The 13,776-nt window shown below is 45.2% G+C and overlaps 1 protein-coding gene across 12 annotated transcripts in view; it reads right to left on the reverse strand.

The window, feature by feature from the left end:
• TRAPPC8 (trafficking protein particle complex subunit 8) overlaps positions 1–12,937 on the reverse strand; it is a 67,477-nt gene extending 54,540 nt beyond the window's left edge. For 4 of the 12 annotated variants that reach the window (XM_045574855.1, XM_045574854.1, XM_036419818.2 and 1 more), the window contains exons 1-2: positions 12,483–12,934; positions 5,223–5,417 (exon numbers count right to left, since the gene is read on the reverse strand). In XM_045574855.1, coding sequence (XP_045430811.1) covers positions 5,223–5,417; positions 12,483–12,639 — 352 coding nt within the window. In that variant the 5' untranslated portion in view covers positions 12,640–12,934. Of the gene's footprint in view, positions 1–2,246; positions 2,331–5,222; positions 5,418–12,482 lie in introns of those variants that run through there. The other 8 variants (XM_036419814.2, XM_045574852.1, XM_036419815.2 and 5 more) reach the window with 5 other exon arrangements.
• Between the last annotated feature and the right edge of the window lie 839 nt (positions 12,938–13,776).

Consider the following 13,776-nt stretch of genomic DNA (forward strand, 5'->3'; position numbering starts at 1 on the left):
ATTTTTTTTTATTGATTTTTAGAGAGAGAAGGGAGAGGGAGAAACAAACATTGATGGTAAGAGTGAAACACTGATCCGCTGCCTCCTGTACATCCCAACCAGGGATCAACCCGCAACCTGGGCATGTGCCCTGACCAGGAACTGAACAGAGAACCCCTAGGTGCATGGGATGATGCCCAACTGAGCACACTGGCCAGGGCTTCACGTGGTCTTTACTTTCTTTATTGTACAATAGCTAGAGAACATTAAAAACAATACAAGTGGCTCGCCAATTTCTACTGGACAGTACTTGTCTGGAATGCTATTACACTGATTTGGCTAATTGTGAAAAACTGTGTCTTCCACTGTCAAATTTATTTTCTCTGCCACTATGGACTGAAACTGAAAAGTTCTCAATACTTATCTGCATTCAAAGGGAAAAAATGAAAACAAAGGTAATGGCTACAAATATGCCTTCGTTCTTCCTTTATAACTTCTTGAAAGAAAATGCTCTGAGACAACTGTTGAAAAGTATCTCCTACACAGATGCACACCCCAAAACTTTCAGATGTTTCAATATGCTTCCTTTTTCCTGACCTATTTGAACCTTTAAGCAGAAAACCATGAATTAGCAAAAACTAGAAGAAAGCAACTGGTCTAAAATGACAGATCACAACAAAGAGGAAAGCTACTAGACGAAACAGGTTATTCCTGGATAAAACATTTCAAAAGGACACCGATGAAACCAACATTGGAGTGTAAAATAAAAAAATACAATATACTATGGCACCACAAAATTTAAAACTGAAGGATGATATAATAGTAATGATATATTTCACTACTATATCATCTTTCAAGGCAATTCCATCATTCTTGCACTTTCTTTTTTTTATATATATATATTTTTATTGAGTTTTTACAGAGAGGAAGAGAGATAGAGAGCTAGAAACGTCGATGAGAGAGAAACATCAACTAGCTGCCTCTTGCACACTCCCCACCGGGGAACTTGAGGGTCTGCTGAATCAAGTGATGAAGGCTTAGATCTGGATGTGTTGAGTTAGTATAGTGCTGGGGTGTTGATCTGTGAGTGCCTTGTGTGGGGTCTGGATGAGATTGGTTGATCTATTTGGAAGTGTCTTTTGTGTGAAGTGTATCCTTGGGCATGCGGAGGTATTATTGATTTGAGAAAATGCTAAGTAACAGATTTACTATCTGAAAAATCTAAAGTTCTGAAAGTTTAAGGTCTCTTGCCAAAAAGAGGTTTTAAAGCTAACACCTTAATTTTAATGGAGAAAGGGGAGGACAAGCCCTTCCCACCCAGAACAGGTAATCCAATTCCAGCCAGCAGCTATCATATCTTTAAACAATGTTTATTTACATTTGAATGGCTACACTTTTTGATGGCCTAAGGGCAAGTTTACATGTAAACAAGGTTGCTTCTCAATTCCCAGGGCAGAAAAAACAAGGTTTAAAATTATTATATTTTAAAATTTATTCTTAAAAATATAAAAGTTTTTTAATTACAAAAAAAAAACAAGGAAATTAAAAAACCTGATGAACAACATTAACTGTTGATTATAATAGAATCAGAGATACGGAGGGGAGTGGACTGACAATTCTGGGGGGGAGGGGGGAGTGAGGGGGGAGTGGTGGATGCGGGAAGAGACTGAACATAAATGTGCACCTATGGATGAGGACAATGGGGGGTGGGGAAAGGGCAGAAGGTGGGGTGGGAACCTGGTGGAGGGGGGAAAAATGAGGAACCTTTGTAATAATATGAATAAAGATTGATTAAAAAAAAAATACTTTTAAGATAATGGAAAAGTAAGAATACTAAGTTCTTATACTGCACTAGACATATTTTAAAAGCATTCTTTATGCTTTTTATTCTTATATAAAAATTTAGGAAAAAATATTGAATATTTAAACAATCCTCTAAAATACTGTTTACACATGACTACTCTCCAGAAAAAAAAAACATTTTTCCTTATCAAGGAAAACAAGGTGTAATCCAAATTATACTATTCTGAAACAATACCTGGATTTAGAAGATAAGGTAAACCAAGAGTAAACAATAAACAACAGATGATAGGATCGATAAGGTAAGTTGCACAAGCATCACCAGACTGTCTCTGTTTTAGAAAAATTAGACAGACATGTTATCTGGGACAATTTTTTTTTTTTTTTAAAGTAGCTGAGTAGAAAAAAATAATAGACAGGAGTAGAGTGAGAATCATCTGGAAAACTCAGACCAACATAGAAAATACCTGTATTTAATGAGGATTCTTTCATTTCCTTCAATGTATCTTTCCAATTACTGTACCAAGGAACACTAGCTTTTATTAACCGATCTGATGAAGAAAACATGGCACTGATAAGGTAGTCTTATGAGGTAAAGATATAACATGTATTTCTTAAATAGAATGGGTAAAAAGTATGCTGACTCACGTTAATGGCAAAAATTAGAAGTAGTTTTCCAGACAGAGACTATCTTATTTGAAATGGTAAAAACCACTCATATATCTCTAGACTCTAGAATTCTGTTACACGGAATTTTATTACGATGCCTTCAGTGCTTCGGCGTATCCCATTCCCAGCCTTCAAGACCAACACAGGGAGGTCTTACAGCAGGAGCAGGGAGAGAAGCTGAAGAGACCGTTTTCTTCGGCGATGTAGCTTATCCAAACCACTGCGGGTTCTTTTTAAAATCTGCCTAAGCAGGGGTCCTCAACCTTTTTAAAGTGGGGGCCAGATCACGGTCCCTCAGAGCTGGAGGGCCGGACTGTATGAACTACTAATTCCTACTGTAACACCTCGGCTGCGCTCACTGCCCAAAAAACCTGGCGGGCCGGATCAGACTCCTCTGCGGGCCGCATGTGGCCCGCGGGCCGTAGTTTGAAGACGCCTGTAAGGGATCAGCTATAAAGCAGTGCCTGCACCTGTGCTTAAAGACAAACAGCACTCAATCCCTCCACAGGTGGAGTGTTAGCAGGAGCCTAAGGATATAAGTAATCTACCTGGATAAAATAAATTTTTAAACTAATATTTTGCAATTGTCATTATATTAATGGATATTAATATACAGGACATTTTTTAAAATATATTTTTATTGATTTCAGAGAGGAAGGGAGAGGGGAGGGGGATAGAGAGAGAGAGAGATATATCAAATAATGGGAGAGAATCATTGATTGGCTGCTTCCTGCATGTCCTCACTAGGGATGGAGCCCAGATCAGGAATTTTGAACTATGACCTCCTGGTTCACAGGTCAACACTCAAAACCACTGAGCCATGCCAGTCAGCTGGATAAAATAATTTCTCACAACCAAATCATGACCATATTGGTCCTATAAACTATCTACCAAACGACTTTAATACATCATTTAAAAAAATAATAAGCCCACCCCCAGCAGTTAGACATCAGATTTGAGAAACTTACTCTCGAGAAACTACATGACCCCATATTAAAGAGCTGTAAGTAATAAAAGAAGGGTAACATTCAAGCCTATTACAGTCTCACTACTCAACAGAGAAGACAAGTTTTGTTATGCCCAGTCAGGGTTTTAATGCCTCAATTAGAAAGAGAAAATCATGCCAAGGGCTCACAGACATGTGAAGCAAGATTACAATATGAAAGAGAGACCAAAACAAACTGGAAAATAATACAAATGAGAGAAAAATCATAAAAGAAAACAACAATTTATTAAAATTCTCAGAGTTAAGTTACCACAATAGGAAACAGAACTACATGCTACAAAATAAAATCAGCCCAGCAGGAGTGGCTCAGTGGTTGAGCGCTGACCTCTGAACAAGGAGGTCACAGGTTCCTAGAGAGGACACACATCCAGGTTGCGGGCTCAATCCCCAGTGGGGGGGCATGCAGGAGGCAGCCAATCAATGATTCTCTCTCATCAATGATTCTCTCTCTCTCTCCCTCTCCCTCTCCCTCTCTCTCTCTCTCTCTCTCTCTCCCTTCCTCTCTGAAATCAATAAAAATGTGTTTTTTTTAAAAAGAAAAATCGAGAGCAAGAGAATATTAAAATTTCAATAGAAGATAGAAAATAAAGTCAAGAGTATCCCCCAGAAAGTAAAACAAAAAGACCTAAGAGATGGAGACGGACAATATTAGAAGAAAGATGAAAACATCAGAGGAGTAACTCAGGAAGCCCTACATCCAGCTAACAGCAGTCATTCCAGAAAGAGCAAAGAAAACAACGGAGAAGAAATTAACAAAGAAAAAAACACACAAGAAATTTCTCAGGATTAAAGATTATGCATGACCAGATTATCAAAAGGAGCTACACAATACAATGAGTAAAAAAGGAGTTAAATCAGGTCCAACATGAAATTTCCAAATAAGTGGAAGAGCTTCTAAAAGTTGAAGGGAATAGGCGGAGAAATATCATAATGTATTACAGTTCCTTTAGGATACTAGAAGTTACAAGAAGTGAAACAATTCTGTGAGAAATTGTTTCTAACTCAGAACACAGATATATATATATATATAGTCAAGTATGTAAGAAAACAAGCATAAAAGAAAACAATTTTTCAGACATCTGTTTCTCAAAAAATGTACCTTCCCAGCAGAGTTCCTTAGGAAAGTACTTGGAGATGTCCTTCACCATACCCAGGAAATATGCCCCAAGAGATACGAATGAGAGACTACAGAGAAGGGAAGGGAAGGAAACTCACGAGATGACAGTTGTGGAGCAGGCCTTGGACAGTAACCAGTTCAAAATGGAGAAGAATAGTGTTTTGCAACTTTTATTTCATTATCTTCCCCATGAGCCTTTTTCTTTCCTAACTGGTCCTTCCCCAAAGAAATACTTTTACATAATACCACAGACATACTATGTGTCCAGTTATGTAGCACAGGCCTTTGGAGAGCCACAAACCATTGTAATATCTAGATTTTTTTTGTCTACCAAATCTCTCTCCCACTGAAGGGTATCATTCCCCATGAAGTATAAGATTTCAGGAAGGAGATCTTTTGATGTGGAAAGATAATCAAAATATTCTAAACTTGAAATTATCAAGTTAACTTATCTTGCTCTAATTAAATTAACACAGAAGAAAAATTATGAACTTTTAAACAATATAATTTTACAAATATTTTCAACATTGTATTCTAGATCTATCACTAAGCACTTAAGTGTTTGTTAAGTTAGTATTTCCAAGTTACAGAATTACTTTTTCTAAAAAAAAAGATCAATTCCTTTTAGAAATAAGAAACCTTATTACATACCACTGATGTTGAGGTCATAGTCCCCTGCCGTAAACACATTAGCTACTAGTCCATCCGCAGGCTGACAGCTAGAAACAACGTCACTCAGAAGTTTCCGAATGGCTCCAGGCTGAGGCGGTTGGGTGATAATGTTGCTTACTGCTATCTTCAAATTTTTTATTATGTGAAGCTGATTATTAGGATCTCTCATATGAACTTTAGGAGAGAAAAAAAAACATGAAATTAATTCTACACAATTCATAACAAACCAACTGTAACAATAAAAAAAGTTGGGTTAATATTAGTTTACAAACAAAAAAGATGATCAAATCAGAAACCAGAAAGTCCTAGTGGAACAGCCTTCCATAAATACAACTGACTTACAACATTCCCTTATAACCAAAAGGGCTAGCCAGACAGTCCAGCCTTCCTCGAAATGCTCTGCTCATGTCCCTACACTATGTATTTTCCTTCTTCCTGTTTGGAGTTGCCAAGGACCAACCACCACACATACCACTCCTCACATGAAGGCTGTCCAGAGCAGTGTGAAGTCTGTGGTACCAACGCTGAAAATAGTGAGAACTAAATGATAACCTGGGGATTCCTCTACTCCCCCAAGTGTGCTGCCTGCATTCTCAGCCACTACTGTCCCATCATAAAAATCCCGGATGCTGGCAGTGGGAAGGCACTGGAACAGAAGGTATACAGAAACGCTATTCTTTCTGCTCAATTTTGCTGTGAACCAAAAACTGCTCTAAAAAATAAAGTCTATTTTAAAAATCCACACCCAAATCCCTCGTACCATCCCCAGTCTCTCTTGCCGCTACCGTTACAGGTCTTGCCTCAAGTCCATGGGATTAAAACCAGTGGCTCAGAGCGCCAGGCCAAGACTAGGTTCTTAGGAGATGATACCAGACAGTACCCATAGTGCACAGTACGAAATGTGAGCATATCTTTTCATAAAAGATACTCAAGCAGTTTCCAGAGCAGTATTAGAGCAGCCCATTATATTAAGCTCCAATTTTTGAAGTCAGGCTTTTTTTCTTTTAGAAAATATATTTTTATTTATTTCAGAGAGGGGGGAGACGGGGGGGGGGGAGAGAGAGAGACATTAATAATGAGAATCATTGAACTGCCACCTCCTGCTGGGGTTGAGCCCATTACCGGGCATGTGCCCTTGACCAGAATCAAACCCAGGACCCTTGAGTCGGAGGCTGATGCTCTATCCACTGAGCCAAACCAGCTAGAGCTGGAATCACACTTTATTTTAAATCCCAACCCACCACTTATTAACCGGGTTACCCTAAATAACCTTTTAACTTTTCTGTTCTTCAGTTTCCTCATCTGTAACATGGGATTAAAACCTACTTCACAGGGTTATTTTAAAGATGAACGTGGGACATTGTTGGGTGAGAGAGTAAATGTAAAGCACTGACCCCATGCCTGGCACATACATAATCATGTAGTGAAGTTCTCAACAGGTGGAGGCAGCAGGTGTAACACACTATTATAAGAACATCATGAATCATTGTATACAAATAAGAGGCAACTCTGGAAAACTGGCTTTGGATACCTACCCATAAAAAAAATGACTTTTATTCCCAATGGAAAATGCTTTATACTGAACTTTTAATTTCAGGCCTGCCTATATTTTAAATAAGGTTACATCTGTAAAAACTGTCTTCCTAAATTTCCTGTGAACCTTTGTTGATTTCTAAGCTTTTAATTAAAAAAAAAAGTTTATAAAAACTCTATTGAATATGTACACTTGTATTATAAATATATACACAAAAGTACAAATAAAATACATGCAAGTTCCATTATAATAATTGCCTGTGAAGGAAAAAAATGAGACCAAGGGAAGGTTTAAAGGTGCCTTCAAGGGAATCACTGTTTGGTTTCTTCTCAAAGGAAAGAAGAAGACACAAAGGAAATATGACAAGAAGGTTGATATTTGTTGGTTCTGGGTAGTGGGAAGGTGGATGTTTCCTGTATTCTCTGCATTCCTCTGTGATTATTTATTTTTTCTAACAAACACACAGAGCTCTCTTCCTAACTAAACTTTCCAGCTAGTCTATGAACAGAAAAACCAAAAACACAAGAAAATATTATGGTACATTTCTAACATTTTTAGAAACAAGTATTTTCCTTAAAGTTAGTTTAAAATTGTTGAGTAACTTGAGTAGCCGTGTGTGCTAAACCTCTCTCAAGCCTGGCCAGTGTGGCTCAGTGGTTGAGTGTGGAACATATAACCAGGAGGTCTAGTTCGAGTCCGATCCAGATAGATTCCGAGTAGGGGGCATGCAGGAAGCAGCAATCAATGATTCTCTCTCATCACTGATGTTTTTCTCTCTCTCTCCTTTCCATTCTGAAACCTATATACATATATATAGGTTTTATTTTATTATCTTGCAGTTTCATTTATTTATTTTTTTAATATATTTTATTGATATTTTACAGAGAGGAAGGGAGAGAGAGTTAGAAATGTTGATGAGACAGAAACATCAACCAGCTGCCTCTTGCACACCCCCTACCAGGGATGTGCCTGCAATCAATGTACATGCCCTTGCCCGGAATCGAACCTGACACCTTTCAGTCCGCAGACCGACGCTCTACCGCTGAGCCAAACCGGTTTCGGCTAATCTCGCAGTTTTAAATTGGCCAGATATCTTTCAGTATTCATAAATATTAACACAAAAAGGATATTCTAGTTTTGCACTATATTCAGAGCGGGCTCATCAGGTAGGTAACCCTACTAATGAACCCAGAAATGAGTTAACAGGTGTGGCAGCCAGTCTCTGAAATGGCCCCAATGATCCCGCTATTCCCTGTTACACACACTCCCACATCCTGGGGTTGCTATGTGTGACCCACAGAACACAGCCAACGCAATGGTACACACTCCCGAGACCAGTTCTAAGAGCACAGCTCTACCCTGGGTCCTCTCTCTGGCCACCCCTCGGGAGGAAGCTGGCTGCCATGCCCCGGGACAGTCAGGGGGCCTCTGGGCAGGCCCACAGGGCACAGACTGGGTCTCAGGCCAGTGTCGGTGAGGAAGTGAGACTTGCCAGCAACCATGAGTGAGCTTGGAAGAGGATCCTCAAGCCCCAGATGACTGCAGTTCTTGCTGACAGCTCCACTTGCAACTTCAAGAGACCCTGAGCCAAAAGCATCCAGCTAAGCCACTCCCAGATTCCTGAGAAACAATAAATGCTTTTGTTTCTAGGGCAGCGTTTTTCAACCGCTGTTCCGCGGCACACTAGTGTGCCGCGAGATGTTGCTTGGTGTGCCGTAGGTGCAGACAAGACAAGAATTTTATAATTTTTCACTATTTTGTTTACTTAATATTTCATAATAAAGTAATTATAAAATACTTTCTTTGTGTTTATTTGATTCCTATTCAAGAGAATTACTTTATATATAGTCAATATAGGCACAGAGTTAAATTTTTTAACATTTTCTAATGGTGGTGTGCCTCGTGATTTTTTTCATGAAACAAGTGTGCCTTTGCCCAAAAAAGGTTGAAAAACACTGTTCTAGGGTACTAAGTTTGGGGGTCATTTGTCAAATGATAATAGAAACAGGAATATCACAATATAAGAGCTAATTATAATTAAGAAAAATGCTCTTAAATTCAAAAGCTTCAGAACTAAATTATATTAAGGCTTAGTTAAGATTATAACTATACAAAGACTATCTGTAAATATATATATCCTATATAATAATCCTATATAACAAAAAGGGTAATATACAAATTGACCCTAACAGTCGCTATGATGTGCACTGACCACCAGGGGGCACTCAATGCAGGAGCGGCCCCCTGGTAGTCAGTGCACTCCCACAGGGGGAGCTCGGCTCAGCCACAGCTGGGCTGATGGCTGAGCGCAGGGGCAGTGACGGGAGCCTCTCCCGCCTCCTTCGCAGCGCTAAGGATGTCCGACTGTGGACATCCTCCCCCTCCTCCCACCCCGAAGGCTACCAGGTTGCCAGAGGGATGTCTGACTGCCAGCTTAGGCCCAATCCCCCAGGGATCAGGCTTAAGACAGCGGATGACATCTCCCGAGGGGGCCCAGACTGTGAGAGGGCACAGGCTGGGCTGAGTGACCCCCTCCCAAATACACGAATTTCGTGCACTGGGCCTCTAGTGTGTGTGTGTGTGTGTGTGTGTGTGTGTATGTGTGTGTGTGTGTGTGTGTGTGTGTATATATATATGAAAGGCTAAGCAACCGTTCAACTGTCCAGTACTTATTGCACACACTGACCACCAGGGGTCAGATGCTCAACGCAGGAGCTGCAGTGGCTTGGCAGCACAGAACTCTGCAGTGTGCCCTCTCGGACTCCAGGATCCCTCGGGGAATGTCGGAGAGCTGGTTTCAACCAGATCCCTGCAGGCCAGGCAAAGGGGCCCCACCTGCCAGAGGGACCCTACTCACTCCCCACGCCCCAGACCACGGGAGGGTGGCTCCAGGGGTGTCCAGCCCATCTCACTCAGTCACACCCCGCCAGCTACCTTCTAGTTAATTTCCTTCCAATGTGCACACATCCAGGTACCGGATCACTAGTGTATCATATAACATCTGTTTCAAAATTATATTCAACAGTGTGATGATTTCCGGAAAAGGGGAAAAGGGTGTGTAAGAGGGTATATGAAGGATAAATGAAATTCAAGTCTACCATTTTAATTTTATAGGTTACCAGATAGCATCTTGAATACTGTATTATGAAGTAATATTTCTCAGTATATGCTACTCCATGGAATACTGCTTCTTCAAGAAAGTTAAGAGCTTGTTTCTGAAAAACTGATCCCATGTTCAAATAAATATGGGAAATAAAAAATAGTATATATCTAAGAAAAAGGTATTATGGAAATAATAAAACTTGAAACAGCCTTTGCCTAACGGGTCAGGGAGTAAGAACAAGTTTTTGATTTAACCTAGGTGGGGTCATCTAGATTTATAGAAAAGGCAAAGTCCTAAAATTTGGTTTACAGATAAAAATTAGTCATTAGATTTTTTTATGCATTCATTGGTTGCTATTTTTATTTATTGTTGACAGTATCACAGATGTCCACCATTTCCCCCTCCTTTGCCCCACTCCGCCCAGCCCCTCAAAGAATATTTTTAACCCATACCAGTGTGGCTCAAATGGATGGAGTGTAGTCCCCATGCACCAACAGGTGACCGGTTCAATTCCCAGTCAGGGCACACACCCAGGTTGTGTGTTCCAACCCAGGTCTGGGCACCTGCCAGAAGCAACCAACTGATGTTTCGCTTTTTCTCTCGCTCTCCTTTCTCTCTTCCCCTTCCTCTTGCTTAAATGAATAAAAACATATCTTCAAAACAAAACAAAACACACACACAAAACACCATATCCTAAAGTGAGGATTTTTTAAAACGATCTTTTAATATTGACTATATATTGAAATAACATTTTGGGAATACTGGGTTAAAAAATATACATATCAGTCATTAAAACTAATTTCACCGGTTTCTTTTCACTTTTTTATCATGTGAACACTAACTTTAAATTATATATGTGACTCACATTATATTTCTATTGGCTAGTGCTGCTGCCCAGGTGAATAAGTAATCCTGAATACTGCCAGGAGATAAGAGGATCTGATCAGCACCTGCTCTGAGGTCTCAGGGCCTGTGTTTACATCTCTCCCACATGTAAGCTGGACACGTAACTCCCTGCCTCAGTGTCCTCCAACGTACAATGATGATAACAGCGTCTACCTCACAGAATTCAGTCAGGACCACAAGGGAAAAGCTGTGGAACACAGGTATCAGGTATTGGCATTATTACTTATTAACAAAGCAGGAGAGAGCACGCACGTCTCGCAGAGAATTGAGGAATGTAGGGCACTCAGCTGTTCCTGGGACTTAGTGCAACACTAGGGCATGGGCCGAAGAAAACCCTGTGTCCTGGGCCCCTTCCTCTCCTGTCAGCACCGCAGGGAGCCTAGGCATGTGCGCACATGAGTTTACCGCACAGCACGTTTGTGTGCACAAGTCACAGAACCCAATCCTCATCATAGCCGTTCACTTGACACAGCTGTATTTTTTTAAATATACTTCTACTGATTTCAGAGAGGGAGAGGAATAAATATAGAGAGGAGGGAGGGGGGGGAGAAAGAGGGGGAGGAGGAGGGAGGGAGGGAGGGAAACATCCAGGATGAGAGAATCATGGTGGGTCGGCTGCCTCCTGCAAATCCCTCACTGGGGATCAAGCCCACAACCTGGGCATGTGCCCTTGACCGGAATGGAACCTGGGACCTTTGAGTTTGCAAGCCAACACCCTCCCCACTGAGCCAGACCGGCTGATTCCAATGGTTGCAGGCTGTTGCTGGGCCTGTGATTAAGCCCCACAGGGCAGCACAGCTGTACTGAGCGAAGCCTTCGTTTTATAGACTTTGCTGCGCTCTGTTTGCAAAGCACAGCTAGAGGCCTGGGTCACCATACCCGGAGCTCTGAGAGACCTGTGGGGTTTTTCCTAATAAAGACCCCAAAGCTGTGAAACTCAGGTACTAGCTCCTCCATTTAAGACGCGTTCCTACTAACGATTTAATTTTTAGCTGAAAAACCACATTTTAGGACTCCTCCTTCCCTATAAACGAACAATCTGTTCCTCCTCCCTCGTCCATTAGGCAAAGGCTGTTCCAAGCTTTATTATTTCCACAATAACATTTTCATTTCCTTGAGAAGCAAAAAAAATGATGTAGAAATATTCACACAAAAAAAGTTTACATTTTCAAAAAAGAAAAATTAAAATTGCGAAACAGGAGCTTAGAAAGCTGTTCAAAAACAACCCCCACGTCCAGTTTGACAGCCGGGGGGGGGGGGGTGATGATTCGGCTTCTCTCCGGGACCTCCGCAGCCCCGCGGCCTGACAGCTCCCCTCCGCCCCGCCCCGCCCCGCCCCGCCCGGCGGCCCGTCCTCCCGGAAACCACCCCAGGCGGCAGGTGCGGGTGACAGAGGCGCCGGAGGGGCCGAGGCCAGCGCCGGGGTCCGGGCAGGCTCCCCCCGCCCCCGGGAGGTAAACACAGCCCGCTCGCGGCCCCCGCCGCCCGGCCCCGCTGCCCCGGCCCCGCCGCCCCCGCCGCCCGGCCCCGCCGCCCCCGCCGCCCGGCCCCGCTGCCCCAGCCCCGCCGCCCGGCCCCGCTGCCCCGGCCCCGCTGCCCCGGCCCCGCCGCCCCCGCCGCCCGGCCCCGCTGCTCCGGCCCCGCCGCCCCCGCCGCCCGGCCCCGCCGCCCCCGCCGCCCGGCCCGGGCCACGTACCCTCGGAGGTGAGGCGGGTGAAAGGTCTCAGCAGCTCGGCGAAGCTCAGGTGGTTGCGGCGGGCGAGGCGCTCGGCGTCGTCGCTGCAGAGCGCGGCCACGCAGGGCACGAAGGAGTCCGGGATGAGCTCGTGCACCGACTGCACGCACTGGGCCATCGCCCCGCCCGGCGCCGCGGCCCCGCCGCCGCCCGCCTCCCCCGGCCGGGCCCGCAGGGAAGCCCGGACGCCGAGCCCCGCACCGCCCCGCCGCCGCCGCCCCGCCCGTCACCGCCGCCCCTCCGCGCTCGCCGCGGCGCCTCACGTCCCACCCATGAGGCGGACGCGCGACCGGCCCCGGGGACTCCTTCCGACCGCCGAGCCTCGGTCACTGCCCGGCCCGGGCCGCCATGTTGAGGCCGAACCCTGACCCACCGGCAGAACGAGTCCCGACGGCCCCCGCGCTCGCCCCTCACGTGACGGCGTGAAAGGAGGCAAGCGGGGCGGGAACAGGGCGGAGGAGCCGGAAGTGGGGAGCGGCGGAAGCCGATTGGACGCCGGCACCGGAAGTCGTGTGGCGTCTGGAACCCGCCCCGCTGGGCGGGTCTGGGGGCGGGGCTACGGGCGTGTGGGCGGGGCCGGGCCGGACTCCGAGCTCCACCAGCTGTCCCCGCGGGGTGTCCCCGGAGCCTGGCGCGGGGCGGGGACCCCCGGGCGGGCCCGCGCTGCGATCGGCGCCGTCCGAGGGGCACAGGCGCCCTCGCCCCCCGCCCCGGCCTCGGTGGGGCCCCAGAGGCTCTCCGGGAAGCTCGGTAAACGGCGCCCTGCGTGCCCGCTCCGCCCCCGGTCCCCGAGCAGCGGCCGGGCACCTGCTCCCTGGCCAGGGTGCCGCCCTCCCTCCCTCCCTGCCTGCCCCCCGCACCCCCACACTCACACCAGCGGGGGCGTGGGGGGTCCTCTGTTTGGACACAGACTGCCTTTTGTTTTTTTTGTTTTTTTTAATTTACTTTATTGGTTTTTTACAGAGAGGGAGGGAGAGGGAAAGAGAGAAACACCAACGAGAGAGAAACAGCCATCAGCTGCCTCCTGCACACCCCCCACTGGGGATGTGCCCGCAACCCAGGTCCATGCCCTTGACCGGAATCGAACCTGGGACCTTTCAGTCTGCAGGCTGATGCTCTGTCCACTGAGCCACACCGGTTAGGGACAGACTGCCGTGTAGAAACACGCTGCCACGAGTGTGAGCTCCACCCGAGGACGGAAACGTGCCCCCGCGTGCCCCGCCATGAACGGGCGTGGCGGGCCCCCTCCCCCGGC

Source organism: Pipistrellus kuhlii, unplaced genomic scaffold, assembly GCF_014108245.1.
Source record: "Pipistrellus kuhlii isolate mPipKuh1 unplaced genomic scaffold, mPipKuh1.p scaffold_m20_p_6, whole genome shotgun sequence".
NCBI classification, from domain to species: domain Eukaryota; kingdom Metazoa; phylum Chordata; class Mammalia; order Chiroptera; family Vespertilionidae; genus Pipistrellus; species Pipistrellus kuhlii.